Consider the following 27,707-nt stretch of genomic DNA (forward strand, 5'->3'; position numbering starts at 1 on the left):
TGCACTTGGGAGTCCCCGGAAGAGAAGACAGAGCGAATGAGGCAGAAGCAACAGACATAGAAATAATGATCAGAGTCTGAATTTGGGGAAAAAATGTCAACCCATGGTTAACAGATGCCGCACAAACTCGAACAAGGATAAATACAAAGAAAAGCATTCCTACAATAATAACAAATATTTCTTATTGAAACTACTAAAACCAAAGACAAAAATCTTTAGGCAGCCAGAGAAAAGGATACTACTTCCCTCCAGAAGGGCTAAAATTCTAGCAGAAAACTTCTAATCAAAACAGCATGAGCCAGAATATGATAGAAAAGCATTCCAACAGCAAATTGAGAATTCTATCCTGGAGAAAATACCTCTCAAAAATGAAAAATTTTAATCTTTTTGAGACTAAAAAAAAATGGAGGAAGTTTTCTACCACAGGCCATTACTAGAAAATATATTAAGAGATGTATTTTGGTGAACAACAAAATGACTGATGTACAAAAAAAATGAAAGTAACTGATTTCAATGCAACAGCAAGCATGTCATGGGCCCTTTAAAAGCTGAGAGAAGATGCTTTTCTTTGTCAACAGAAAGGAGAGGGGAAAGGAAAGGAGAGGAGAGGAAGGGAGGGGGGAGAGGGGAGGAGAGGGGAGAAGAGAAGAAGAGGAAAAAGACGGATAATCAAATGGAGGGAAGGACAGGCCAAAGGGTGAAAATACCCGGGACAGTATGTGGGAGTTACCACAGACCCTTGAAGCAAGCATTGCCCCCCTGATTCTGTCCCCCTAGAGTGTCTGGTGGGCACCATAGGGGGTGGGAGGCCGAGGAAAGTAGGGAAGGAGCATCATTATGTGGGCCTTGGTGGTGAGGGGTGACTAGCATCCTGGGCAGTCTGAAGGCCTGGGAAGCACTTCTGCCCATCATCACTCATCAGAGCCTGCCAGGCCCTGAGCAGGACAAACTTACCAGGGATATTGTGGGTCCAAGTGAGATCAAGCATGAAAGGAACTGGGAATTCACAAAATGAGATGGTATCCCCAAAAGACACCCACAGGAGGTGTCATATTTTTAAACAAATAACAGAAGGTTTTGGTACTCCAGCAGCCAATAGGCACCCATGATACCCAGGGCAGGTGCTCTAACATCTCAAGGTACCCCAAGACTCAGGAGGCATCCCAACCTCAGATAGGCGCTTCAGAAGGTAGATAAGCACCCCAGTATCTAGACAGATGCCCAGAATCCTGATAAACATCCCCCACATCAAGGCAAGTGCCCTCAACACCCAAACAGGTGCTCCGGCACCCAGACACGCATCCCAGTGTGTGCACACAGGGACACCTCTGGAGTCAAGGTGGTGGGGTAGCGTCTTACTGAACCAGTAAGTAGTACTGCTGGGTCAGATCATTCCACTCTTCCTCAGACAAGGCATCAGTGCTGGTCTCTGATGCGTCGATGTCCTCATGCTCCAGCTGGCCCAGGTAGGCCTGGCACACCTTGCAGGCTGTGTCCACAAGCTGTCCCGAGAGGCCTTGGAACTTGAGGTCAGTATTATCAGGATCTGGAATTCAGAGCACAGGCACCGAGTGTAGCCCCCACCCAGGGCACAGAGGCTGCCTCCCATTCCTACCACCTCTCCCTTGGGAGAGACTTGTCAAAGCCACTGTACAGCAGCATCACTCCTGCCACCAGGAGCTCGTACTCTGAAACTGGACTTGGATGTCATGGTAGAGAGGAGATAGTACTTTTGAAGTGTCACAAAAAGCATGTTTTCTGCTCACACACTCTGCGACCAGACCTGTACTGCTCTGATACCTGTGAGCACTTTGAGCTGCTATGATGGCCAATTCCTATTGCTACAGAGCCTCCTGCACTGCATGCACTGGGGGCATTGGTGGGTCCTGGCACCTGAACCCTTATACAGTGTCTTGCCCCTTCTCAAGCCCATGATTCAGGAGCACTGTTGAGTCTCAGGAAGTACAGCCTGTAAGTGGCCTCAAGAATGTGGCCAGCAGGCTGAGACCCCTTCCTAGCCAGGCTGCCCAGGGAGGTAGCGAGATTGCAGCATAGATGTGGAACGGCTAGGGGGGGCTCCAGGCACAGTGCTGGTAGAGACATGGCACCGGGGAGTGTTGTGATGGGCACAGGCTCACTGAGCATGCCGCAAAGCAAGGGCAGTAAGTTTATGTGGCAGTTTCAGAGAGTACAATGGGCATGTGAAATTCACAGAACGTAAACCAACCATGTAAAAGCCAATGTGGCACTTCCGGCTTCAACGTGTTTAAGTCAAAAGTTGAGCTAAACAAGGAACAGTTTCTGATCTTCCAAAGAAGTGAGGTCAAAGACAAAAAGCAATGTCCCCAAAATTAGAGAGAGAGAGAGAGAACAACAAATGCAGAGAAAACAGCAACCATGGCAGCTGTCAATCTCACTCCATCAATAATCACCTTCAACACCGATGGCCTACACGCACCAGTTAGAAGATGGCCAGGGTAGATTAAACAAGACACAACTATTTTCTCTAAGAAACTTCCATGAAAACTAAGCTACCTTAGATTAAAAATAAAGATATGGGAGAAGATACACCATGCAAACATCAATCAAAAGAAAAGTCAAAAAGCTGTGTTATCATCAGGCAAAGCAAACTACAGAGCAAGGGGAATGATCAGGGATAAAAGGAGCTTTATATGATGAAAAAGAGTCAGTTCCCCAGAAACATGTAGCAATCACTAATATACATATACCTAACAACAGAGCTTCAAAACAGCAAAAAACTGACACAGCTCAAAAGACAAACCGAAATACACCACAACCATAGAAAGAGACTTCAATACCCCTATATCAGAAATGGCCAGGTCCGGATGGGCCTGTGGCTCAGGCCTGCCATCTCAGCTACACAAGAGGCCGAGGTGGACTGATCACAAGTTTAAGGCTTGCTTGGTTACAGAGTGAACTCAAGATCAGCCTAAGTAACTAAGCGTCTGTCTCAACATTTAATGAGGGCCTGGGCTGTAAGTGTTAAGATACTTGCCCGGTATATGTGAGGCCCTGGGTTTAATCCACAGCACTACAGAGAAAAGGAAAAATTAAAAAAGGAGAGAGAAGGAACAAGTGGTTAGATCTAGATGAGTTCAAGGCTAGGCTGGGAAGTGGGGGAAGAGGCAGCAGGTAGAGACAGCAGAACTCAACAGCGCCATCTGTCAACTGGATGTAACCGATGTCACATGCCACTACATCTGCAAACAGCGGCATACTCATGCTCTTCAAGAAAGATCTCAGTCTGGCCATAAAACACATGTCAGCACAGTCAAAAGGACACATCCCCTCTGAATCATAACATGTCCCCTCTGAAACTATGATGGGGTTACAAGTAGAAATCAAGAAAAAGAGCTGGTCTACAGAGTGAGACCCAGGATAGCCAGGGCTAGACAGTGAGGGTCTGTCTCAATAATAGTAATAACACACAGGATAGAGAAAAAAACATAAGAAAATTTAAACTGTCTTCAATTAGATGAAAATGGAATCACAACTTACAAAATTTGTGGGGTGGCCCCGGAGCAGTGCTTAGAATATTTATATCGGTGACTGCTTATAAAATTAGAAATCTAGCCAGAAAGTGAGAAAAAGAAAAACTCAAAGTAAACTGAAGAAAATAAATAATAAAATTAGGGTAGAAAGTAAAAAACAGGAAAATACTAGGAAAAACTAATAAGCCCTATGGTGGTTTGAAATAAAATGACCCTCATAGGCTCATAGGGAGTGGCACTATTAGGAGGTGTGACCTTGTTGGAGTAGGTGTGGCCTTTTTGGAGGAAGTGTATTACTAGGGGCAGGCTTTGAGGTCTCAGATGCTCATGTCAGGCCCAATGTGGCACTGTTACTTCCTGCTGCCTTCAGATTCAAATGTAGAACTCTTAGCTACCTCTCCAGCACCATGCCTGCCTGTACACCACAGTGTGTACCACCATGAAGATAATGGACTAAACCTCTGAACTGTAAGCCAGTCCCAATTAAATGCTTTCCTTTATAAGAGTTGCAGTGGTCATGGCATCTCTTCATAGCAACAAAAACTGTGGTGGTTTGAAAGAAAATGGCCCCCAAAGGGAGTGGCACTATTAGGAGGTGTGGCTTTATTGGAGTAGATATCCTTGTTGGAGGAAGTGTGTCACTGAGGAGGTGGGCTTTAAGATCTCATATATGTTCAAGCTTCACTCAGTGTGATACTCAGACCACTTCCTGTTGCATGTAAGATATAGGGCTCTCAGCTACTTCTCCATCACCATGTCTGCCTGCATGCTACCATGTCCCACCATGATGATAATGGACTGAACCTCTGAATTGTAAGCGAGGCACCCCAATTAAATGTTTTCACTCATAAGAGTTGCTGTGGTCATGATGTCTCTTTACAGCAATAAAAACCCCAATTAAGACAGAAGTCCTAACTAAGACAAGCCCTAAATCTATATTTTTGAAAAGAACAATACAATGAACTAATCCCTAGCCAGGTTAAGAAAAAGAGAGAAGACACAAATTACTAATATTGGAATTGAGAGAGGGGACATCACTATAGACACCCCCTCATCACTGTTTTTCAGTATTGTAGTAGACAGTCTAACAAATGTAATAAGACACAAGAAAAAGAAATAAAATGTATAGAGATTGGAAAGGAACAAGGCTGTCTTTAGTCACAGACAATAGGATCATCTTTGTAGAAAAATACAAAAGATTTAACAGAATCCTGGAAGTACATGTGGCTACAGTCTGTCAATTTCCTATATAGTGAACAACTGGAATTTGAAATTAAAAAAAATTCCATTTACATTAGACCCATGGTGTGTGTGTGTGTGTGTGTGTGTGTGTGTGTGTGTGTGTGTGTGTGTGTGTGTGTTTGAGACAGAGTTTCTCTGTGTAGCCCTGGCTGTTCTGGAACTCACTCTGTAGAACTGGCTGGTCTAGAACTCAAGAGAGATCCGCCTGCCTCTGCCTCCCAAGTGCTGGGATTAAAGGCGTGCACCACCATTGCCAGGCTGAAAATATAATTCTTAAGTAAAAATAAATATATTTTAGAAAACATAAATAAGCATAAGACCTATATGAGGAAAACTTCAAACTCTTATAAATGATATTGAAGAGAGTTATTAAGTAAACAGTCAGGAAAGACCCAGTGTGAAAATGTCCATTCTCCCTGACCTCGTCTAAGCACAATCACAAATCACAGAAAGATACTTTGAGAATGTTGACAAGTGGATTCTAAAGTCTAAGACCAGATTGCTCATTATGTACCAAAGGAGAAGAACAAAGTTGGAAGACTCAAGACTTAACTAACATCTGCAGGAATTGAAACAGTATGGTGTTGCTGTAAGAATACAGAGATTATGGACTATGGAATAGAATGGAGCCCCTTCCTGAAGAAGACACGCACAGATCTGGTCAACTCATACGTGAATACAAAGGAATAAAGCAATGCACTCAAGATGTCTGCTCAACTAATGGTGCTGGACACCGATGGGGCAAAAAGTGAATGTAGTGATGGGCGGTGCTGGAAAAATGGCTTAGTGGGTTAGGGCCTATATTGCTCTTGAAGAGGACCAGAGTTTGGCTACCAGAACCTGTGTCAGGAGACTCACAGCTGCCTGAAACTCCAGCTCCAGATCAGAGAAGCACTTCTAGCCTCTGTGGGCACCTGCACCCATGTACGTGTACACACACACACACACACACACACACACACACACACACACACACACACCATACACACACTTAAAAATAATAAAAATAAATCTTTAAAGAAAAATAACAAAGCAAAACCAAATCTAGATACAGATCTCAACTTCAAGAAAGTTCCAAGAGGAGAATAAGTCTATCTGGAAGACGAGAAGTCACAAGACTCTTGGATGAAAAACATAGAAGAAATGCAGGGGAATCTTGAGCTTTCTGTTGTCTGCTTCAGATACGACACTGAAGGCGTGATCCACAAAGAGATCATTGGTAAGCTAACCACTAAAATTCTAAAACTGAAAGTGTCTGCTGTGTGGCCGTGAGACTCAGAGAAGAACCAGAAGCATCAGTGTGTCTTCTCTACGCCTGTTTGACCACCCAAGCAACAATGCCCAACCTGTCCATCAACCAGAGAGACTCCGCCTCACCAGCGAAAGACCTGTACTGTTGACCAGACACCCCACCCCATTAGGCACAAAAGCCGCGTACCTTTTTGGGGGCTGGGCTCTTCGTTTTTGGCCTCCTCCTTCTTACTCTTGCCCTTGATTTTACAGTAGTAACTCTGGTGGCTGACTACCCATTTGAGGATGCTGGAAGCCACTGTGCGCCGAAAGTCATCTGGAAGGACACCAAGGCCTCGCTCCCACTGCCCACCCAGAGCAGAGAGGCAGCAGAGCATGCCACATGGGTCTCCCTGCCACCTTCAACCGGTGCTTCCATACTTTCCCCCAGCTGTTCACCCACCTGTCCACACCCAGTCCCGACAGCTCCTCCTCCTAGCCACTGCTCTCCCCTTCTCCTCCTCCATTCTCTGTTGTTACTGCCTCACAACACCTCAGAGACCTGAGGGATATTCCCAGGAGTCCCCTTGCTATAATGCTGGGACCCTTTGAGGTATCTAAGGGGTCTCTCTGGACCAGACCCATCTAGACCATCTAGAATGTAGCCCTCCTCTACTGAAGGGGTCTTGCTTGCACTCACCCAGCACATAAGCAGAGCAGCATAGCTGTACATTCTGCAGACCTAGGCTCGAGGTGAGCCCAGGCTCTGAGCAGCAGGGTGTCCACACAGAGATTGGAAGTCGGTGGTGATGCTCTGAGCCAGTGCTGCTGGAGGCCTCCTGTGCTCCCTCAGAGCCAAGATCTGAATACTTAAGGTCTACAGCTTCTGTCAGCCTCAGGTGCCTCCTTCCACACTGCCAACATTGCCTAGGTCTGGGCTGGCCCTTACTAAATGGACCAGAGATTGTCATCATGGCCCTAGGGAAGTGTGGTGTGGTGCCCCAGAAAACCGCTGGTCACTCACCCAAGAATTCCTGCTTCTCGCTCTCTGTGCAGAGGCCATAGCAACGTGGGAAGAAGGTGTTGGGGTTGGCCTGGACGTACCAAGGCAGGCTCCTCATGTTCAAACACAGTCCAATCTCCAGAGAGAATAGTGCATTGGGAACCTCAGTGGGCAGCCTCACATAAAGTGAACTCCACTGGGGACCCATGGTTGACTTGACCCATGTTCCCTAGGAACGGGGCTTCCATGGCACTGAGAGTACCCAGAGAGGGAAGAACAGGGGTGCAGGTGGGCATAGGGGATAGGAGACAGTGGGTGTTTTGAGGAGGAGCCAAAATCTGCAGTCCCTCTGGTTCTCCCAGTTGGGGATGGCCCACCCACTCTGACTAAGCCCCAGGTCCTCCCATCCACCTTGGTGGTGAACGATGCTGTCTTCCCATAGTGGTTCAGCATCTGGTCACAGGTCAGGCTGTGATAGTCCACAACGTCCCTCTTGATAGTCCAGAGGAGGTATGGCATCTCGTTCTTTACCAACCTGGACTGGCAAGAAGAGCCCTCTTATCAACATCCAGCATTCAGAGATCTATTCCTCTGAGGTGCTGGGACACAGCTGAGAGCTGGGGTGGGGGCACAGAAGTGAGACTGTACTCTGATTATTATGGCTGACGGTTCCATTTTAGCTGAGGTTACATGACTCCTGAGGGCTACACGTGTTGGGATGGGGACAACCCCAACCACATGGGGTTTCTGCTGCCCAGAAGCCAGCTGCTTTTTTCTCCACTTGGGGCTGAAGATGAACTTGAACTCTTCCTATCCTGGTATCTATGTGGGACTTAGAGATGTGCTATCCGCTGGCTGGAGGTGAATGTGGTGCTCTGGGATACAGGAGTGTGTTCCAGAGGAAGCTTGCTCCCAGAACCCCTAGGAAGCACCTTCTAGGAGGCAGCTTCCTTCCACTGTACAGAGCAGGGGAAGGTCCCAGATTCTGGTACTTACAGCAGAATAAATTAGACTAAGGGCACAGCCAGCTATAAAAATGGAATGCGCCAGGCGGTGGTGGCACACGCCTTTAATCCCAGCACTCAGGAGGCAGAGCCAGGAGGATCTCTGTGAGTTTGAGGCTAGCCTGGTCTAAACAGTGAGATTCAGGATAGGCACCAAAACTACACAGAGAAACCCTGTCTCGAAAAATCAAAAACGAAAAAGAAAGAAAGAAAGAAAGAAGGAAAGAAAGAAAGAAAAAAAGGAATTAGCTCCATAAACCTAATGTGCTTACTGACCACCTGTGAGCTAATTCTCTGACAATCCTATCTGTCTGTCTATCTATCTATCCATCCATCCATCCATCTATCTATCTAAGCACTGATCTATGAACTCTCACACACAGACATTCTGGATCTCTGATCTTGTAAATTACATGTGTGGCAAAGCCTTCCTCCCTGCGATTAACCTTTCTGTCCTCTTTATAGAAGATATAGTAGAGCTTTGGAGGAGCCAGGCTAGGGGTAACAGGGGTACAGCTGCTGCATTACTGGAGACCCCATGTTCACTGGCAAGGCCCTTTCTGACTCCAACCTGTAATGCATGGACCCCCCAACCACTCAGCACCTCATTGTCCACAGTCACACAGGTCTTTGCTCGTGCTAGTCAGTGTGGAATGCAGAAGCTAGAAACAGGATACAGGAAAGCCAGATGCCCAATGTTTCCATTCAGGAGTCTCACTCCACCCTCTATGTAGTGTGCTCTTCCTTAGAAAGGCCATGGTATATCCCAATACCAGGCCACAGGGCCTACCATCACATCATGGATATCATCTAATCTTTCCAAGGGTACTTCTTGATTTTCTTTGGTCTCTGCATTTTTATTATCTGCAAGCAAAACACAAAGAGACATTGCTGCCACTGTATTCAAGTCCCTCACCAGACTCCCTGTAGTGCTGGGGTCCCGCTATGGATGGATGACCACTTGTCTACTAGAAGCTCCCAGGACAGGCTTCCCCTGGGGCAGTAGGTAATCTTTGAGGGCTATGCTATAGAGGTCACATATGCCCATTCCCTCCAGCATCCTGTGCAGCATCCCACGTAGGCTGTGATAGGTCAGGATTGAAGGGGTGCTGCAAATTAGATGACCCTCAGTAGATGCTATGGCATGAGTCTGGAGAGGACCAGCTTGAATTATGGGAACTTGAGGAATGGCCTTGATGGAGAAAGGAGCTGGAGGAAGAACAGCTAGGGCTGAATGTAGACATGGGGACACTTAACAGCAACGTACTATGGTAGGAGTGTGGCTGCCTGGCATGTGTGAATTTGGGAGGGTGGTGGAGACATGAAGACAGATGCCAGTGAGTATGTGGAATCACCACACCTAGGATGGCAGACTTATTGGCCATATATACAAAACCCTACATGGGACAAGGCAAGTCTGATACTCCACCCATGTGCCCTTTACCTTCGCCTTCAACATTCTGAAGAACTTTGGGCAAGAAATGAAACTTCTTCTCCACCCAGCCCTTTCTTCGCAGTGTGGCTCGGATGACAGGGTAGTGTCCATAGATGGAGAAAATCTTCTTTTCCTAAAAACAGCAGTGTTTTAACAGAAGCACTCAGCAACGAGGGAATTGAGTCAACCTGAGATGAGTTTCCAAAGGAGGACGGAACAGGCTACACCATGGGAAGACAGCACGCTTCGCCCAGAGAGCACAGGAATGTCTTCAGCAATCAGAAGGGTGTGGGTGAGTGCTTGTGTGTACACGTGTGTGCACATGTTGGGGTTCCACAGTTGCTGTTTATGGGTATCTATCGTTGGGTCAGGATTACAGAGGTAGTCATCTTTACACACTCCTTCGCACACTCAAGACACAAAAAGGAGGCCAAAACACAACCGAGCAAGCCAATACTTCCTGAGCAGCTGTCTTAGTGGCCCCCACTCAGGATTTCTGGACTTGGAATAAAGGTGGAATACACAGCTACGCAATGCCTGCAGGTCTAGAGAGTAACCGAGAGACTCCCCATGTGCCTCTCTTTTACACAGACGTGAGAATCCTGGATGGCTTCATGTCACCTTACACAAGCTAGAGTCATTTGAGAAGAGGAACCTCCATTGAGAAAATGCCCCCACCAGATTGGCCCAGGGAGGTGTTCTCTTGATTGACAACAGATGTGGGAGGGTCCAGCCCACTGTAGGTAGTGCTACCCTTTGGCAGGTGGTCCTGAGTTGTATAAGAAAGCAGGCTGAGCAAGCCATAGGAGCAAGCCAGTGAGGAGTATGCCTCTGCTTCAGTACCTGCCCCCAGGTTCCTGCTTTGAGTTCCTGCCCTGACTTACCGACCTGATGGTCTACAAGCCTGGAACATGAAGTAAATCCTTGCCTCTCCAAGTTGTTTTTAGTCATGGGGTCTTATCACAGCAAAAGAAACACTTGAGCCTCATATTTATAAGAGCTGTGGCTGCCTGAGGTAGACAAGGCAGAAAGGGAGAAACTGATGGGTAACTGGCGGAAGGGGCAGGGCCGGCTCAGAAGCTGCTGGAATCCTGAGTCATCACTTCGGAGATGGTTAGCTGCATGTGGATGAGCAGGTGGGTGGCAGCTAGCAGGAGGACTGAGCTGTACTACCTCAGTCTTCCTGGCAGAGGACAAGGTCATCAGGGAAGGACTTGCCATTGATAGGACTTGATCCTGACTTGTCCCCAACAGGCTCACGTGCTTGAGGCAAGGTCACCACATGGGGGTAGAGTGGGGATGTGCCCTAAATGTGAGCTATCTCTCACACAGTGAGCAGCTGTAAAAGAGTGAGCCAAGTCTCCACCTCTCTCTGGTCTCCTCTATCAAATGTGTTTTCCCTCCCACAGGCATGCCTACGATGATGCCATCTGCCACTTACGCGACACAGCCAAACAGGTGGAGCCGCTCAAGCTCTGGCTTTCGGCCCTTAAAGCTGGGTGGCAAATAAAAATTTTTTTTTTCTTAATAAAGTATGCAGCTGCAGGTATTTTATGTAGCCACAGAAAAGAAGCTGATATTCATGTTGGTCTCCCCAGGCCACCTGCTAGGTGAAGGCAGTGACATGGCCTGTACTCAGTCACTAGCAGACTCAGGGATGAGCAGAGCCAGCTGGGGTCAGGCAGGAGGAGTGGCCCCAGGGCCACTGAAGTCCTGCAGCAGACATAGAGACCTGATAGATCATTAATGCAGGACACCCTCCCTGGGCTCTAACCAGCAAGGTGACAGGACATCAAACCACAATCACTGACATCATCCCACAGATGTGACAGGGTTTTGCAAATGTCGTTGAGGTCCTAAATCAGTGACTCTGATGAAAAAGCAGTCAGTCTCTGGGGGGGGGGGGGGCTAACTTCGTCACGGAGTCCCTAACAGAGACTTGAAGCTCAGAATGTCCCCCACTGAGGGGGGTTGTAAAAACACCACAGGGGAGGGATTCTGCTGATTCTCAAAGAGCTGAAATCAGAGCCACTCAGGAAGTCAGCACAGGCAGACTGAGATCTTGGTCAGGACACCAAGCTACTGCCAAAGCCCAGAATCTGTCACAGAGACAGCAAACAGAGGTAAGTTGAGCCCAGAGCCCATCACAAACAGAGACCTTATCACAGAGACTCAAGACAGAAACACAGGCTGAGCTCAGATTCCATCACAGAGACATGAGCAGAGACAAGCTGAGCCTAGACCCTGTCACACTGTAGTGCTGGGTTGGTTTTGTTGGTGGGTTTGTGTGTGTGTGTGTGTGTGTGTGTGTGTGTGTGTGTGTGTGTGTGTGTGTGTGTGTGTGTGTTCTGCATCCCATATGGGTCAAAGGTAATTTTATTTATTTACTTTTCCCCAACATAATATTTGATTGATCATTTGGGAATTTCACATAATGCACCCCATCACACTCACTTCCCAGTCCTCCCAGGTCCGCCCCCACCCTTGAGACCCTCAAGAAAAACAAGTCCAACTTGTGTTGCCCATATACTCACTGGAGTATGGTCAAACTTCCAGTGGCCAGCCCCTTAAAGAAAACTGAGTCCTTCCCCACCCCCACCCCCGCCAGAAGCCATCAGTTGTGGAGAGCGACACTTCAGCATCCTTATCACAATTTTTAACAGTTCTCTTTGATGGCTTCCTGTCTAGGCTGTCACTTTTTTAGGGGGCTGGGAGTGGGATAGGGGTCATCACAGAAATCTTCTATGTCCCTCTTTCTCAACTGTGAGTCTGTAGTCAGTCATTGATACTGCTGCAAAAGTTGCTTCCTTGCCCTTTACAGTCAACGGGAGCATGGATCATGGACCTCCATATGACTCCTGGCATCAGCATGTGCCATGGACCTCAGCATGGTCTCTGGTGGCAGCACAGACCACAAACATCAACATGGCTTCTAGAAGGAACACAGACTATGGACATCAGCATGGCCTCCAGCTGCAGGACAGACCATGGACCTCAACATGGCCGCCGGCCGCAGCATGGGCCACAGACACCATCGTGGTCCTTGGTGGCAGCACTGACCACAGACATCAACATGGCCTCCAGTGGCAACATGGCCCACAGACATTGACATGGCTTCAGGTGGCCGCTGTGGTGCTGTTTTCTATGGATAAGTCTGTGCTGCTAGGCAACACACCTAACCTTATCCCACTGGAAGATCTGACCCTACCCAGGAGCATGTTCAGGAGATACCTGGAGCTAAGTCCTGGTACCTAGAGGAGATATATGGGTCAGAGGGCCCCACCAAATTGCCTTTCAGGGGGAACGTCATCTGAATGCCCACCACCCATACATGTCTGTCTAAGTTCACAGGGCACAAGAAGCTGGCAACAGGGGCTGTACAAAAACTCAGACGAAGTCAAAAGTGATATTGGCATCGTCTCCTTTACGGCAGGAAGTCATCCAGTCAGGCCAATATATAAATAAAATTCCAAAATAATTTCCCATTGTTTTAAACACTACCCCCACCCGTGAGTCCCCAAACCCATTTACCTTGATGGCTTTTTCTGTTAATTGTCTTGCTATTTTGTATCTGTCTAATTTGGGGGAAGAAGACAAATCTTGGGGAAGTCCTTGTTTTAATTCTGCAAAAGAGAAGCAGACATCCAGGCAAAGGAGAGGACGGGTGGATCAGAACATCACTGCAACCTGACAGCGGACACACAGGGAGGCCTCATCTCCACCTGCCTCTGCCCACTCAGTGTCTGCCTGTCCTCCACTCTCCTCAGGTTCCATGGCCTCTGCCCACCCTGCCTGCCCTGCCCGCCCCCTGTAGTTCTCAGCCTTCTATATACCCTTGCTACCTTTTGAGCGTCTTTGGCCCACCCTCACCCCAAGTGCTCCCCCCCCCCCCCCGCTCCGCCTGCCCCAGGCCACTCTGGCATTGGGTAGTCTTGGTTTGTTTGACTGATTGAGTTTTAGACAGAATCCCTCTATATAGCCCTCCCTGGTTGTCCTGGAAGTTACTCTGTAGGCCAGGCTGGCCTCAAAATCACAGAGATGCACCTGTCTCTGCCTCCCGAGTGCTGGGACTAAAGGTGTGCGCCGCCATACCTGTCCTGCATTGGGTAGTCTTGATCCTCTCTAGATGTGTCTAAGGTGTGGTGAGAGAACATACAGCCTCCCACTCTCTCCACCTGAGTCCATGGCTTTTATTCAGTGGCTATCCTCCCTCCTACCTGGAGGAAAGGCCCCCACTGTCTCCCTCTTCTCTGGATGGCCTCCCTGACACCAACTTGCCCCGTGGCAACCTTTCGATGCCAATCATTCCCGTAGGCACACACCAGACACTGCAGTGCCCCAGGCCTCTCTAGTCTCTGCCTCCCCCTATCTGCTGGGTTCCCACAGGAACCCATGCCTGCAGGGTGCACTGAGTCTTCCCTTCAGGCAGCACAGGCCCTTGGCTGACCAGCATTCCCCTCCTCGTACCCCTCATTGCTTCCCCTTCTCTCCTCTCTCCAAGCCCTAAATGTGGAGTCGTGTGTGTATGTGTGTGTGTGTGTGTGTGTGTGTGTGTGTGTGTGTGTGTGTGTGTGTGTTTTCAAGACATGGTTTCTCTGTATAACAGCTGTGTCTGTCCTGGAACTCGCTTTGTAGACCAGGCTGACCTCGAACTCAGAGATCCGCCTGCCTCTGCCTCCCAAGTGCTGGGATTAAAGGCGTGCGCCACCACATCTGGCTAAATGTAGAGTCTTCATAGTACATTTCTACTGTTTCCCCAAAATGTACAGATTCCTCCCAGACTACTCTGACCCCCAGTGCTCCTGCAGTGCCCTGGACCCCCCAAGGAGCTTCAGGAAACATCAGTCCCATCCTGTCTACCTGATCTTCCTGTGGCTCTCTTCACCCTAAATCCACAGGTACCAGAGACATGGACTTCAACTAAAGCACAAATCAACTGGGGGGGGGGGGGGGGGCGTGGCTAAGAACTGTACGTCCACGCAGAAAGGGCAAGTCCTATCTGCCACCTGACAAGATGCCCAGAATTCATTCTGAAGCATGTGAAAGCCACACCAAACTCCTAGCAGGAGGAAAAGCATCACAACCTCACCTAGGCAAAAATTCTCAGATGGCACACACAGAAAATAAAAGTTGGGCTTGGTAAGTTGGGAACTGTCAAAATTAGAATGTTCGGGGGCTGGGGCTGTAGTTCAATTGGTAAAGTGCTTCCCTGGCAAGCATGAGAATGTGAGTCCCATGAGCAGCCCTGATGTATAAAGCGATGCACAGTGTCCATGCATTTGCAATTCCACTGGGAAGGTGGAGACAAGGGGATCCATGGGGCTTGCTGGCCAGCTTGTCTAGCCTATCAAGTGAGTCCCAAGTCCCAGGGAGAGACCTTGCCTCAAAACAAGGTGGATGACTCCTGAGGAATGATACCCAAGGTTGAACTCTGGCCTTTGCACATGTGTGATGTGCACATGAATGTGGACACAAGCATACGTAGCACAAAAATTAAAATGTTCTGCTTCATTAAGAAAATGAAAAGGTAAACCACAGACTGGGAGCAACATTTACAAATACACCACTTGGACACAAAAAGGTAGAGAGTGATGGACTCCATGTAGAGAAGCCCTGACCAGAGCTGGCAAAAGAAGACCTCTATAAAAGTGAAGACCAGAATAGAGGATAGAGGTGCATAGGAAGGGGTGTGAGGAGAGCAAGTCCGTAAAGATGGTCAAATACTAATGCCTCCAAATGCAAAGAGCAGCGGTTATCAAACAAGAAGAAACCATTAAATCTGTAGTCATAGAGTTAGTGCATGGCTTTCAGCAGTGGACGGAATGGACAAAGAGGCCAGTGGGAATACACATGACCAGCAGGATACCCTCCCTGGGCTCAAACCAGCAAGGTGACAGGACATCAAACCACAATCATTGGCATCATCCCACAGATGTGACAGGGTTTTGCAAATGTCGTTGAGGTCCTAAATCAGTGACTCTGATGAAAAAGCAGTCAATCTCTGGGGGGGGCTAACCTCATCTGGAAGTCAGCACAGCCAGCCTGAGTGAGATCTTGGTCAGGACACCAAGCTACTGTCAAAGCCCAGACTCTATCGCAGAGACTGACACATTCATTATTATTCTAGAATAGTCATTAAAGTTGGTCTTAAAGAAACTCTAGGCTAATTTCAAAGAGTTTGGAAGTCATAAAAATTCTCCTGGCCACAGAGCAATTAAGTCAGAAATCAGTATAAAAATAACAGAAAGCAGCTGGGCGGTGGTGGCTACAGAGTGAGTTCCAGGAAAGGCGCAAAGCTACACAGAGAAACCCTGTCTTGAAAAACTAAAAAAAAAAAAACAAAAAAAACCTTAAAAAAAAATAACAGAAAACTACTGAATATGTGTAGATTAGCAAATGTACTTTTTTTTTTTTTTTTTTTGGTTTTTCGAGACAGGGTTTCTCTGTGTAGCTTTGCGCCTTTTCCTGGAACTCACTTGGTAGCCTAGGCTGGCCTCGAACTCACAGAGATCCGCCTGGCTCTGCCTCCCAAGTGCTAGGATTAAAGGTGTGCGCCACCACCGCCCGGCCAAATGTACTTTTAAATAACCAGCGGGTAAGGAAAAAATTCAAGATGTGAAGTCTTTTACTTGTTTAACCAAAGACAACTAAAATACCAAATTTCAAATCTGGTGTAATATAGTTAAAGCTGTGTCTACAAAGAAATTCCCAGGGCTGGAGAGATGGCTCAGTGGTTAAGAGCACTGCTCTTCCAAAGAACCCAGGTTCAATTCTCAGTACCCACATGGCATGGCTGTTCTTCCAAAGGACCCGGGTTCAATTCCCAGCACCTGCATGGCAGCTCACAATTGTAACTCTGGCTCCAGAGGATTCCACATTCTCACATGTTGTGTGATATTTTGATTGTATTCTGACAAATAAAGCTTGCTTGGAGTCAGAGGGTGGGGCCAGTCACTAGTTAACCAAAATTAACCAGAGAGGTTTGGAGGACTGGAGACAGAGAGGAGACAGGAAGTAGTAAAGCGGGGCTTAGAAAGGATCTCAGGCCCCTTTTGGTCAGAGGAATCAGAGAGGTAGGGAGAACTGGCGGCTGTTCCCTGTACTCTGATCTTTCAGGTTCTTACCCTAATATTTGACTCCCAATTTTTTATTGATAAAGATTAATTAGATTAACGCTTCACTCACACAGACAGACATGCAGACAGAACATCAATACACATAAGATAAAGAAATCATTTAAAAAAAAAGAAGTTCCAAGTTGTATATACACCTATTAGAAAATAATAAAGGCTTAAAGCACTGATTCAAAGCTGGGTGTAGTGTCACACGTCTGTAATCCCAACACTTGAGACTTGGAATTGCTGGAAAATACGGAGTTGAAATGCAATCTTGGCTCCAGGAGTTCCAAGGCAGGTGAGATACATAAGACACTGTCTTAAGGAACCAAAACCAAACAAAAAACAACGATTTAAGCATACATCTCAGGAAGCTGGAAGAACACAGTAAATGTAATCTCAAAGGAACTATTAAAGGGGACAGACATTAACGAAATATTTTCAATACAATAAGTCAGATTGACCAAGCCAAAGGCTTAAGACTGGTAAAATTCATAACTCATTGGTGAGATTTGTTAATTAAAAAGATGGGAAGTGGGTAGAGAGAGAGTCCAGAGGTTCAGGGCACATACTGCTCTTGGAGAGGACCTAAGTTTGGTTCCTAGTACCCATGTCAGATGGCTCACGACTGCCTGATACTTCAGCTACTCTGGCCTCTACTGGAACCTGCATTCATGAGCACATACCAACCCACAGATATATTTAAAAATAAATCTTCTTTTACAAGAAGATGAAAGGCATACAACGTAGCAACAGGGCAGGAGAATTCCTTAGATATTTAAAAACTAAGAGGTGTGAGTTAAAGTTCCCCAAAGACAGAGAGGAGGGGTGTGGGTGGGGGGGACTGAACCTGTGTTAGAGATGCTACAAAGCCAAATGACTGAACTTAGAGATATGGAGAGTTAAGAGTTAAAAAGTTGCAGGCCAGAGCCTAATTATCTTGGGCTATTTTTAGTCCTTGGAATGACATTTGTTGCCCACATGTATCTGACCTAACATCCTTGTGATTACCAAACCTTTAAAATATATTCTTAGCAGACCACTAGCCGCCATCAATCCAAATCTAAAAATATCATCAGGTGTCATTTGAAACTGTGGCAGAGTTCTCCATGCTTTGCTGTCTGTCATCTGCCTACCCATGGCCTGACGCCTCAATCTAGGACTGTCTTTGTTTTGTAACTAGTAGTCTTTCATGCAACTGCTTCCACTGAGGATCATGGGATTTGAGTTAAGCTAAATCTATATCCTAGTCCATGGTCACTCACATTTGGCTCCAGAATAAACTATCTCCTGTCCCTCTGAGGTAAGGGCTATGTTTGACACTGACAAAGGTGACTATGAACTTCATGGCAATAAACTTGAAATTTAGATAAAATAGCCACATCCCATGGCTCTGAGGTTAAGAGCACTGGCTGCTCTTCCAGAGGTCCTGAGTTAATTCCCAGCACCCACATGGCAGCTCACAACCATCTGAAATTAGATCTGGCACCCTCTTCTGACATGCAAGCATACATGCAGGCAGAACACTGTATACCTAATAAATAAATAAATCTTTAAAAAAATAGTCAAATCCCTTGGAAAATACAAATAGAAGATAAAAAGAATACTCTAATACAGGAGTCAACCAATCTGAGTTTAAAACCTTCATATTACAAACACTCCAAGCCTGATGCATCACGGAAGGTTCCTTCCCATCTTTCATTATATAACTCTTGCCAAAAGGAGAAGCATGCCCACAACCTGCCATGTCCGTGGTACCTGAATCCTGCCTGGATACGACAAGAAAATGAGACCACAGGTCCACTGGCCATAGATGACAAGATCAAACACAAGAGTTGAGCAAATTCTGGCTACATGTCAAGTGGCCATGACCACCAGGGAGCCTCCCATGGCTGGACCTGAAAGTCACCAGTGCCATGGGCCACATGAAGAGAATGAAGAAAAGTCACACTCTAGACGAAGAGACAGTGAGATACAGAAACAAAACAGAAAGATCAGTAATGAAAATTAGCTTTCATTCAGGTTTAATAGATACAGTGGACCATTCATGAAACCCCATTAGCTAGATCTCCATAGGTATAAACACACTGTTAATACGGGCCAGAGAGGTTCCTGAGGGGCTAAGAATGCTTGCTACCTTTACGGTGTTCAGTTTCAGCATACATCATCCAGTGGCTCACAACCGCCTCTAACTCCAGTTCCATCTAGCACCCTCTTCTAGCCTCTGCCAATGGCATTCATGTGCACATATCCCCACATAGACACCTAGACACATGCACATAATTGAAAAAGTTTAAAGAAAAGAATCATTACTAGAAATGAATTTCCATTCAGGCTTAAAGCTCTTGGCCGCATGGGAAACACAGAACCTGGCTCCAATCCTGGTGTTTTGGTTTCTCTTTTGGTTGCTTTTCCTGTTGCTATGATAAAATACCCCAATAAAAACAACTTAAGGGATGGAGGAAGGATTTGTTTTGGTTCATACTTCCAGGGTACAAACCATCACAGTGAGCTGAGCACATTATATGTGATGTCGAGCACACAGTGACAAATGCCATACTCATCTTTCTCCTTTTTATACAGTTCAGGACCCAAAGTTCAGGGGATGGTGCTGCCCACTATTAGGGTATGTCTTCCCACCTCAGTTAACCTAATCAAGACACTCCCTCACAGGCATGTCCAGAGGCTAACCCAGTCTACATAATTCCTCATAGTTGTGCCTGAAGACTTGCCTCCTAGGTGACTCTAGATCACGTCAATCCGACAACCAATACCAATCATTAGTTTCCAGTTGTCATACTACTCCCAGCCAGAAAGGACAAGGTCACTCACTGGAGGAATGGGGTCAGGAGAGACTGACAACCAGTAATTTCAGGTATCTTGGGGGCATTGAGAGACCAGCATATAGACTGAGGAGTTGACGCAGTTAGCGTGTTAGTTAGTTAGTGTGCCTGCCACACAGCATGAGGACTGGGGTTTGGATCCCCATTATCCATGTTAAAAGCTGGGTGTGGTCATGCATGTCTGTAAGCCTGATCATGAGGGGCAGAGAAGGCAGGTTTGGAACTTGCTTGGTAGCTAATTGGCAGTCTAGCCAATCAGGGATGCGTCCTGGCCACAAAGATAAAAAGTGATTGACAGGTGCTCATGCTCATCTACCTTTCTCCCAATCCCAAGGATGAGGTGCTGAGTGATAGTAGAAGGCACATAATACCACCCTCTGACCTTACTGTGCATACACACACAAGCTCTTACACACACATACTCACACACATACACTCTTACACACTTACACACACACACATGCAGGCCCAGTATAAGCTCAGACGGGGAGCCAGGCTGGTGAGGTAGTTCAGTGGGTAAAATCCCTTGCTATGAATGCCTGGGAACTGGAGTTTCAACTTTGGATCCCACGGAAAGGTGTGTGCCTGTCAGTTTTTGTCAGCTTGACACAAACTAGAATCCCCTGGGAAGAGGGAACCTCACCTCCATCAGACTGGCCTGTAAGCAAGTCTGTGGGAGCATTTTCTTATAAGTGTTTTTTTTTAAAAAGTATGTGTATGAATGTTTTGCCTGCATGTATGTCTATACATCATGGAGAGAGAGAGAGAGAGAGAGAGAGAGAGAGAGAGAGAGAGAGAGAGAGAGAGAGAGCAGTTCCAATAGGGGCCAGATGATGACTTTGAATCCTCCCTGAAACTGGAGTTAAAAATGGATGTTAGCTTCCAGGTAGGTGCTAGACATAAAGCCTGGGTCCTCTGGAAGAGAAAGCTATTACTCTTAATGGCCGAACCATAGGTTGATGATTGATGTGGGAGGGGTCAGTCCATTCTGGGTGGTGCCAAACCTGGTTCAGTGGTCCTGGGCTATATAAGAAAGCAGGCTGAGGAAGCCATGGAAAGCAAGGAAGGCAGCAGAATTCCCCCACGGTCTCTGCTTCAGTTCCTGCCTCCAGGTTGCCACCTCTAGTTCCTACCCCGGCTTTCCTGGATGATGGACTGTGACGTCTAAGGTCATACTTTAAGTTCCTTTTGGTCAAGTGTTTTATCACAGCCATAGAAAACAAATGAAGACAGAAACTGGTACCAAGGATGTGGGGTTTTGCTGATGGACCTGACCACGTTGTTTTGGACGGGGTGGAGGATTGTGGAAGTATTTGAAACTTTGAGTTAGAAGTGCTCAGGGTTTATTGAGCTGTATAGGAACTTGGAGGTGAATGCTGAGAGCCATGCAGACAATGGAGGCCTGACTTGAGAAGTTTCAGAGGGAAGCAGAGGGAAGTCTATCAGAGATGTTCATGCGACTTTTTGTTTGTTTTTAGACACATGGTCTCTCTACCTATGTACCCTGGCTTTTTTTTTTTTTTAACTCACTATGTAGACCACGCTAGCCTTAAACTCACAGAGATCCACCTGCCTCTGCCTCCCAAGTGCTGAGATTAAAGTATGTGCTACCACACACAGCTCATGTGATATTTTAAAAATAAGAATGTGGTTTCTGGTCTTCTGGAGCTGAGGTTCAACTGTGATTAACAAAGAGACCAGCATCACTTCGGTGAAAACTTTGCTTTACCAGGACCATCAATGAGGGTTGGCTGGGGCTCAAAAATCAGCTGTGACTAACAAGAGACCAGCATCGTTGAGGGAAAATCTGGGAAGACTTTCCTCAGATTCACCACAGGGGCCAAGGTTGCAACTCAAGCTGGCAGCTGAGCTGGGTAATGTGGAAGAGTTTCCCACATGGTGTTAGTGTTGAAGGCATGAAGGGTCATGGAGAGCATCTGAACCTAGACACTGTGTGGCAGGGTCAGAGTCACCCTGAAGAGTGACCAGGAGAGGCCATAGGTAAGGCGTAGCCTTAGTCTCAGTGGAGAGCCCAGCATATTGGAGATACTAATACTGTGGGATGCCCGCTAAGGACAGCAAAACAAGCAAGGATAATGTGAAAATGAGCACACCCAAGGCATCCAGCAAAGTCCAGTTGAAGCAACAGCTGTCCCCTGCAGACTAGGGCACATTCAAGGCCAAGAGGGACAAGTGACATACCGTGAGAAGGCAGCATGGAACAAAGTTCAACATAAGGCTCCCCACAGAGCAGGGACATCCTAGGTAGAAAGTTCATACTTTGAAAACCCAGATGGGAAGATGGGCCATCCCGGAGCAAAGATAACTAAGAGAACAGTGTGTGATCAAGTAGATCCAGATACGAAGAAACCAACTGTGAAGTTATTTTGAAGGAAGCCAGGAAGATACAGATATATTCTAGGGTTTGATTTTTATTAAGGGATTTTTATGAATGTTATGGAAGTGGAAAAAGTATTAGGTTATGTCAAAATGTCCTTTTAGAGACAGTAAATATATAGCTATATATATTTATTTGAAAAACAATTAATAATAATTAATAATAATAATAATTACTAAAGACAAAAGGAGATATTTTTGTAACATTAAAAATAGGCATAATGGGGCTGGAGAGATGGCTCAGTGGTTAGGAGCAATTACCGCTCTTCCAGAGAACCTGGGTTCAGTTCATTCCCAGTACCTATGAGGCTGCTCATAACCATTCATAACTACAGTTCCAGGAAATCTGATGCTCTTTGGCCTCATTGGGCACTGCACACACACACACACACACACACACACACACACACACACAGGCAAAACACACATACACAAAAAAATTTAAAAATAGGAATAGACAAATGCTACTCTCAGCATTAATCAAAAAAGCCCCTCTTGTTGGTGAATAGTGGCGAATGTAGACTCATGGCTGCTCAAAGGGCTCATAAGTGACAGTTGACTGCTCAGCCCTAAACAACATTTATGCCATCCCAAGGCTCAAGGAGCACTGTGGAAAAGATTTCAAAATGTCATCTTCTGGACAAGACACAACCATCACAAACTCACGCCAGCTCAGGTTGTCAGAATTGGGCCTGTGAAAAGTCAGGGGCAGGTTCTGGTGGCCCTACACCTTGCAGATGAATTTTTGGCTGTGAGCAGATTCTGGGAGATGGTGAGTTATTTCCCTTAGTTGTCTACCCCTGGTGAGTCTACCAGACTCCAGTGAGTGACTCCAAATTGATGATCACATAAATGGACCTGGTTCAACCGAGGGGATCATAGAATTAACTTGGGAAAGGGACTCATAGGGGGCAGGACGTAGATAAGGATTGGAGATGGAGTAATCAGAAAGCATTCTATACATATATGGAATTATCAATAAACCTAATAAAAATAATTTGTCAGGAAAATATAACAGTTCTAAATGTATATGCACCTAATAATATAGCTTCAAAATATTGACAGAAGCAAAAACACAGCCATCCTGGGACATCTTAATCTACTTCTTTTGGGAAATGAAAGATTAAACCAACGAGCAGTATAATACAGCAATTTGGACATGGTGATCAGCCACATGGACCTACATGACATACTTAGACACATCACCTGCACACAGAGGTCACAGGCTCAGCCTCCAAGCACCAACACATTTAAAAGAATGTACGATCATGTAGATTGTGATGGCTAATTTTGATCGTCAACCTGACTAGCTTGAGAGATGCCTCCATTTGTGAAACATACTTCTGGGTGTCTGTGGTGGCAGTGTCTGGTCACTAGAGGTGTATCTCTTGGGCTACATCTTGCCCAGCTTCCTCTCTGGGATTTTCTTTCTCTGCCTCCTGACAAACACTCTCAACCATGACGGACCGGATCCCCTTAAACCTGGAGCCATAATAAATCATTCCTCCGTTCAGTTGTCTTGTTAGACACTTGGTCACAGCGACAACAGAACACAGGGGCTGCGTTCTTTACCAACGATCACATCCAACAGGGAGCATATAAAGACAAGTAGGAAAGTTTCTAAATGCCCCAGAATTAGTAGCACACTGAGGACAAATTAAATGTAAATTTGAAAAGAATATGCATTGCATTATAATAAAAATACAGCATAGCAAAGCATTGCAATGCAGTTAAAGTAGTAATAAGAGGGAAATCTGTAGTTGTCAAATGCTGATTTCAGAAAAAGAAAACATATTGAAGGTTATCTTCATGCCAGCCCAAGAGGCTGGAAAGAAGACAGTGCCACTCAAGGCAGTCACAGAAAAGGAAATGATAGGTAAAAGCAAAATTCATTTAAGTGAAAAATATTCTAGAGAAAATTAACGCAAGCAGAAGTTGGATACATGAAACAATTTTGGGGGGGGACTGGGGCTGTAGCTCAGTGGTCAGGCACTTGCCTAGCAGGCACAATTCTCTGAGTTAGATCTCAGCACTGAGGAGAATAAAAAGAAAAGGAAAACCTCCCATGAAGACAACCAAACATGGCTTATCAAGTTTCAGTAAGACTGAGAACTTCCCTTCCCTTGAATTAAGGTGGGACAAGGCAACCAAGTATAAGAAAAAGGATCCCCAGAGCAGGCAATGAAGTCAGAGACAGCCCCTGCTCCCACTGTTAGGGACCAGGTAGAGGGAGGATGGACTGGGAGAGTACTGGAAGAGACTACTGGAATTATGGGGCATCTTGGGGACAAACTAGAAATCTAGTGCAATGGAAATTCCCAGGAATCTATGAAGGTGACCCTAGCTAAGACTCCTAGCAATGAGGGATACAAAGCCTGAACTGGCCATCTCCTGTAACCAGGCAAGACTTTCAGTAGAAGGATTGGGACACCAAACCAGCCACATAACCTTCAACCTACAATTTGTCCTGCCTACAAGATGTGATGCAGTATAGGTGGCATAGAAATTGTGGGAGTGGCCAACCAATGACTGGTCTAGCTTAAGACCCATGCCACAAGAGGGAGCCCACCCCTGACACTTGCCTGGAGGACCAGCACTCAGAGGCTGGATATCCCAGAGACCTAGGATAGAACCAAACACAACTGGCAAAAAAAGAAAAAAAATCAGTGAAATGATTCCTAATGATATTCTGCTATACTTATAGATTGATGCCTAACCCAATTGTCAACAGAGAGGCTTCATCCAGCAATTGATGGAAACAGATGCAGACCCACATCCAAACATTAGGTGGACCTCGGGGAAATCCTGCAGAAAATGGGGAGGAAGGATTGTAGAAGCCAGAGGGGTCAAGGACACCATAAGAAAACCCACAGAATCAACTAACTTGGGCTCCTAGGGGCTCACAGAGACTGAACCAACAACCAGGGAGCCTGCGTGGGACTGACCTAGATCCCCTGCATATATGTTACAGTTGTGTGTAGCTTGGTCCTCTTGTGGGACTCCTAACAGTGGGAGCAGGGGCTGTCTCTGACTCTTTTACCGGGTTTTAGGATCCTTATCCTTTATGGACTGCCTTGTCCAGCCTTCAATTTGATATGCCATGTTTGGTTGATATCTGGCCCTTCTCTGAATAGAAATGGAGGAGGAGTGGATGGGGAGGGCAGAGAAGAGGTGGGGGAGGGACTGGGAGGAGAGGAAAGGGGAAACAGCCTTTGGGTTGTTAAAAAAAATTAATTAGAAAAGGAAGGAAAAGAAAAGAAAATTTAAACTGACAAACTTGTCTAGACAGGTTAAGAAGAAATATGTAAAACACAAGTTAGTAACATTAGAATGAAACAGGAGATATTGCCGCTGACTGTGACTGTTCAGGTATTAATAAGATTTTATTAGCATCTACATGCTAACGCTTTGACAGCTCATATGAAATGAACACTTTCTTTGAAATATACATGAAAACTAACATAAGTAGGAAATCCAGATCAGCTCATTTCCATTCAAGATATTAATTCCATAATTAAAATATTACCCAAATGAAACTTGAGGTGTAGATGGCATCACAAGTCAGTCTTCCCGAATACTTAAGGGGGAAATTTCATGTAAACCGTGAGGCTATACCGTTAACACCAATACCTGATAAGGACATTACAAGGAAGGAACAGTGCACACTCTCATAACCACAGACACAAGCCCTAACACCTTCATAAACTAAACCCAGTGACAGGGAGGAAAAAAAACCCCACAACCATGGAGTTTATTCCAGGAGTGTAAAGTTGGTTTAGTGTTTGAAAAGCTATTAGCACAATCTACCACATTAATATATAAGCCGGGCGGTGGTGGCGCATGCCTTTAATCCCAGCACTTGGGAGGCAGAGGCAGGCGAATCTCTGTCAGTTCGAGGCCAATCTGGGCTACAGTGTGAGTTTCAGGAAAGGCGCAAAGCTACACAGAGAAACCTTGTCTCAAAAAACCAAATATATATATACATATATATATATATATATGTATATATATAAAACTGTACCAGACGTTTTTCTTTTAGCCACCAACCAGCTCCAAAATCACGACATGGTGACTTATTGTTTATGAATGCCCAACCTAGCTTAGGCTCCTTTCTGAATAGATCTTTTAACTTCAATTAACCTGTTTCCCTTTTTCTACCTTTTACTTCGGAGCTTTTTACCTTTCTCACTTCTGGATATCTTACTTTTACTGCTTCTTTATGTCTGTCTGTCTGGTGTCTGCCTGGCTTCTTGCCCCGGGTGTATTCCCTGTTCTCTCCTGCTTCTCTCATTCTTCCCTTTTCTTCCAAGCCTAGATTTCTCCTCCTATTTATTCTCTCTGCCCACCAACCCCACCTCTCCTTTCTCCTCCTAGCTATTGGCCATTCAACTCTTTATTAGACCAATCAGGTGCCTTAGGCAGGCAAGGTGTAACAGATGCAACACATCTTTACATAATTAAATGCACATCTTTACATCATTAAACAAATGCAGTATAACCAAAAGTAACACACCTTTACACAGTAACAGTAACAGTCTGCAGCATAAGCAAATGTAACACATCTTTGCCCAGTTAATATTCCACAACATAAAACAACTGATAAGATTAACACTATGACCTCATCAGATGCAGAAGAAAACACAACAGTTGGTAATTGTTTACTTAAAAGGACAGGCTGGAGAAATGGCTCAGTGGTTAGGAGTGTTTGCTGCTCAGTCATGAGGACCAGAGTTCATATCCCAGTGCCCATGTTACAAGGCATTTCACAAATGCCTATAATCCGAGCTCTGAGGGATCAGAGGCCTTCTTCTGGCTTCTGTACTCTCTCTCTCTCTCTCTCTCTCTCTCTCTCTCTCTCTCTCTCTCTCTCAAAAACTTCTTAAGGCAGCAATGAAAGGAAACTTCCTCTGAAGCTCATAGAACATCACATTTTCCGCTTGAGGTTGGGGAGGGAAATGAGAGTATCTAATATACCATTTCTAGTGTTTTATTGGATGTGCTAGCTGATGTAATAACACAAGAAACTGAAACAAAAAGCCTAAGTTCTGAAAAGATTTATAGATTGTTCATGTGGAAAATCCAAATCTTACTAGAGGTAGTAAATATATTTAGCAAGGTTGCCAAATACCATGTCAGTGCATGAAAATCAACTGTAGTTCCACATAGAAGGAATCATTGGACAACAAAACCCAAGGGCTGGGGAGAGGGCTCAGTGGGTAACGGGCTTATTGTGCAAGCACGAAGACTTGAGTTTGGTCCCCACCATCCATCAAAAGCTGGGCATGATATTTCACACCTGCAATCCCAGCACGAGGGAGGCAGAGACAGGAGGATGCTTGGGATTTGCCGGCCAGCCAGTCTAGCTGAACTGGTGAATTCTAGGTTCAGTGACAGACATCAGCTTCCACACAATGCATGCACACATGAACACACACACACACACACACACACACACACACACACACACACACACACAAGGAAACAAAATTAAAATGTCATCTATAGCAGCATTTAAAAACACCAAGTGTATCGGAGTAAATCCAGCAAAAGACACACTGTACACTTGTACAATGAGAACTACAAACCACTGCTGAGAAGAATTAGATAACTAAATGTTCCTATTTTTAGAACATTTAATATTAAGATGTTAATTCTCCCCCAAACTGACCCATAAATTCAACATAGACAACAACTACAGCCCCAGCGGGATATGTACATGTATAGAAGTTAATCAGGTCCTAAAATATACTCAGCAGTGCCAAAGTCCAAGAGAACCTAAGTAACCTTGAAGGACAAGTTCAGAGTACTTAATTGTAAAGCCTCTGGAATTAAGACACTGGCATAGAAAAACGATGAGGAGAAAGACCAGGATAATAGAATAGGTAGCCCCCCAAAAGGTCTACACCTGCTTGACCCCAAAGAGACA

At 45.8% G+C, this 27,707-nt stretch overlaps 1 protein-coding gene across 4 annotated transcripts in view; it reads right to left on the minus strand.

The window, feature by feature from the left end:
- Ttll8 (tubulin tyrosine ligase like 8) overlaps positions 1 to 27,707 on the minus strand; it is a 65,617-nt gene that overhangs the window by 35,276 nt on the left and 2,634 nt on the right. For 3 of the 4 annotated variants that reach the window (XM_052748603.1, XM_052748602.1, XM_052748601.1), the window contains exons 3-9: positions 12,958 to 13,049; positions 9,436 to 9,559; positions 8,782 to 8,855; positions 7,399 to 7,527; positions 7,009 to 7,123; positions 6,193 to 6,321; positions 1,360 to 1,546 (exon numbers count right to left, since the gene is read on the minus strand). In XM_052748603.1, the coding sequence (XP_052604563.1) occupies positions 1,360 to 1,546; positions 6,193 to 6,321; positions 7,009 to 7,123; positions 7,399 to 7,527; positions 8,782 to 8,855; positions 9,436 to 9,559; positions 12,958 to 13,049 (850 nt within the window). Of the gene's footprint in view, positions 1 to 1,359; positions 1,547 to 6,192; positions 6,322 to 7,008; positions 7,124 to 7,398; positions 7,528 to 8,781; positions 8,856 to 9,435; positions 9,560 to 12,957; positions 13,050 to 27,707 lie in introns of those variants that run through there. The other variant, XM_052748604.1, reaches the window with a different exon arrangement.

This window comes from Peromyscus californicus, unplaced genomic scaffold, assembly GCF_007827085.1.
Source record: "Peromyscus californicus insignis strain IS unplaced genomic scaffold, ASM782708v3 Scaffold_20__1_contigs__length_68692818, whole genome shotgun sequence".
Taxonomy (NCBI): domain Eukaryota; kingdom Metazoa; phylum Chordata; class Mammalia; order Rodentia; family Cricetidae; genus Peromyscus; species Peromyscus californicus.